The sequence below is a fragment of the Hordeum vulgare genome, chromosome 7H (genome assembly GCF_904849725.1).
Source record: "Hordeum vulgare subsp. vulgare chromosome 7H, MorexV3_pseudomolecules_assembly, whole genome shotgun sequence".
In the NCBI taxonomy this organism is placed as follows: domain Eukaryota; kingdom Viridiplantae; phylum Streptophyta; class Magnoliopsida; order Poales; family Poaceae; genus Hordeum; species Hordeum vulgare.
The window spans coordinates 616,415,819-616,419,006 of record NC_058524.1 but is presented as its reverse complement, the minus strand read 5'-3'; the positions used below and the strand labels follow the sequence as shown (position 1 = coordinate 616,419,006).

The following is a 3,188-nucleotide window of genomic DNA, read 5'->3' as shown; positions in this document are numbered from 1 at the left end:
GTGCCTTGCCCATCTAGGGTTCGTAGGGGGGAGGGAACAAATGCTTTCTTTTCTTTGTACCGAATAAATCTCTGCCTAGTGGCTCATGATACCAATGTTGAAGCCGTAGATCGACTAGGCATAGATAGATCCGGTGAAACCTTTTACTCACCTAGTCCCGAGCCCGAGGAACTCCCTGCTCCGTCCATCAGTGCCGGTGTAGTCGTCGGTGGCGTGAGGGAAGAGGTGTGGTCGTGGGTGGTGCTTCCCGTGAGCACTGCGCTAACCCTAGATTGGAAGGGGATTTAGGTGGGGAGTCTGGCGGCGCGGTGAACCTCGTACCGTGCGCCCCGACCCCCACCACTTTATATATAGCGCAGGTCATAGGGGCCCACCAACCATAACGGGTTGGGCGCCCCCGATCAGGACGCATAGATCAAGGGTCCGGTGGGCCGTTGGGCCCATGCGAAAGAGATCAACCTAACAAGATGGTGCAGCCAGGGACTCCATTAACAAATCACCTTGGTGCTAGCAGTCAAAAGGATAGCAGCCAGCCACGAGATCCACTTCTGGTCAAAACCTTTAGCCCTCATTACCTCGAACAGCGAATCAAAAGCCCTGGATATGTCCAACTTCAGAAACAGCCCCAGCTTCCTTCTTTCATTGATTTTCCTAGCAACTTGCCTGACTAGAAGTAATTGTCCATGAGTGTAGCATTTCTCGGTATGGATCATATGTTGGAGATGCTGCGAGGTTGGATTTGACACATGGCGCGTTACGTTCTTTTCTTAAAATGGGAATGACATGGACGTTACGCATGCGGAAACAAATGCACCTGGCGGTGAGAGCAAATCAAAGTCCTTTGTCCATTCCTGAAGCGCATCTTTGATTGTACGTACGTTGGTCGCATGTTCTTTGATGCTCACGGCGGCAACAATGGAGTGCGCCGCGCGTACGTCTATATATGAAGCCTCACACTGGTCCGTCCATGGCATCACGAAGATGGAGGACATCGTGTACCTCTTCCTGGCCCTCGGGTCGCTGCTCGTGGTGCTCCTCGCCAGGCGTGGCAGGCGCAGCTCCGTGGACGGCGAGGTCAAGCTGCGGCTGCCGCCGGGGCCGTGGACGCTGCCGGTGATCGGCAGCATGCACCACATCGCCGGGGCGCTCCCTCACCGTGCGATGCGCGACCTGGCGCGGCGGCACGGGTGGCCCGTCATGCTGCTCCGGCTCGGCGAGGTGCCCACGCTGGTGGTGTCGTCCCGGGAGGGCGCGCGCGAGGTGATGAAGACCCACGACGCGGCCTTCGCCACGCGCCCGCTGAGCTCCACCGTGCGCGTGCTCACCAACGGCGGCCGGGACATCATCTTCGCGCCCTACGGCGACCACTGGCGCCAGATGCGCAAGATCGCCGTCACCGAGCTCCTCACGGCGCGGCGCGTGCTGTCGTTCCGAGCCATCCGGGAGGAGGAGGTCGGCGCCATGCTCCGCTCCGTCGCGTCGGCCGCCGGGAACGGGGACGTGATCGACATGCGCGCGCGGCTGTCGGTGCTCGTGGCGGACAGCACGGTGCGCGCCGTCATGGGCGACCGGTGCAAGGACCGCGACGTGTTCATCCGGGAGCTCGACCGTTCCATCGGCCTAGCCGGCGGGTTCAACCCGGCTGACCTGTGGCCGTCGTCACGGCTCGCCGTCTGGGCCAGCGGTGCCGTCCGACGCGCCGAGGAGTGCCGCGACACCGTGTTCGGGATCCTCGACGGCATCATCGCCGAGCACCAGCAGAGGATGGGCACCGTCGAAGGCGACGACGAGGACCTCATCGACGTGCTCCTGAGGGTACAGAACGACGGCAGCCTTCAGCTCCCTCTCGACATGGACTCCATCAAAGCCGTCATCTTCGTAAGCAACCAAATTAAGCCTCCAACTGTTCTGTTTGGCATCACTCTGCCATGCCATCCGTCATGCCGCGGGCACCATTGTAAATGTTAACCGTTTCTCGCTTATTTGCAGGACATCTTCGGCGCCGGCAGCGAGACGTCGGCGACGACGCTGGAGTGGATAATAGCGGAGCTGGTGAAGAACCCAAAGGTGATGCATCGGGCGACTACGGAGGTGCGGCGAGCCTTCGAGGCCGGCGGGAAGGTGGTCGAGCAACAGCTGGGCGAGCTCGTCCCGTACCTGCACCTCGTGATCCGGGAGACGTTCCGGCTGCACACGCCGCTGCCGCTGCTGCTCCCGCGGGAGTGCCGGGAGGAGCCGGCGTGCAAGGTGCTCGGGTACGACGTGCCGCGGGGCACGCAGGTGCTGGTCAACGTCTGGGCGCTGGGCCGCGACGAGCGGTACTGGCCCGACGCGCCCGAGGAGTTCCGGCCGGAGAGGTTCGAGGCCAAGTCGGCGGCGGCGGGGGTGGACTTCAGGGGCGCGGACTTCGAGCTCCTGCCGTTCGGCGCCGGCAGGAGGATGTGCCCCGGGATGGCGTTCGGGCTGGCCAACGTGGAGCTGGCGCTGGCGAGCCTGCTGCTGCACTTCGACTGGGAGGCGCCCGGCGTGGCTGACCCGGCCGAGTTCGACATGACGGAGGCGTTCGGCATCACCGCGCGGCGGAAGGCCGGCCTGCTGCTCCGCCCCGTCCTGCGCGTGCCCGTCCCCGGTGTCTAGCTAGTTCACGATGTAGCCAGCCGGCCGTCACGTGCGCAAACCACATGTATCTCCATGTAGTACATGTATGGGCAAGCGAGCCGATCTGGTTCAGTTTGACAGTGTGCTGTAAAATAACGGACCCTCTAGTCGCAAGTTGCCAAGTTGATTCAAGACTTCTTCTCCAAACATCTTACGCGCTAGTACTATATTTCTTTGAAACTGATCTGTGCCGGCGCGTCGTCCTAAACTTTCGGCCGGTCGCGCGTGGACCATTCGATTCATCAACCCCGCGTATCCGCACTGTTGGATCTTCATGCAACATTTCCCCCCCTTATGTATCAAAATTTTGATACGATGCAACAATTTTTTCAACGGTTGAAATAAAAAATAAAATTTGTAGCAAAAAAATATCTACGTGATCGTAGCAAAAAAACGAAGCTGATGGTGCATGATAGCAAAAGTCAAACGCCGGTTGTAACAAATATTTATGTGACGTGTACGCAACTTTTTTAGTGAACGGTTGCAACAAAACATGATGCCGGTTGTAACAAAAATTAACACGGTTGTAG

The 3,188-nt window shown here is 59.6% G+C and overlaps 1 protein-coding gene across 1 annotated transcript; it reads left to right on the top strand.

Annotated features, from left to right (window-relative positions):
* Positions 1–794: 794 nt before the first annotated feature.
* On the top strand, positions 795–2,790 carry LOC123411605 (dolabradiene monooxygenase-like). The gene is made up of 2 exons (XM_045104570.1): positions 795–1,878; positions 1,990–2,790. Exons 1-2 carry the CDS (start codon positions 898–900, stop codon positions 2,635–2,637), a joined length of 1,629 nt encoding a protein of 542 aa, XP_044960505.1. The 5' UTR covers positions 795–897; the 3' UTR covers positions 2,638–2,790.
* Positions 2,791–3,188: the final 398 nt, after the last annotated feature.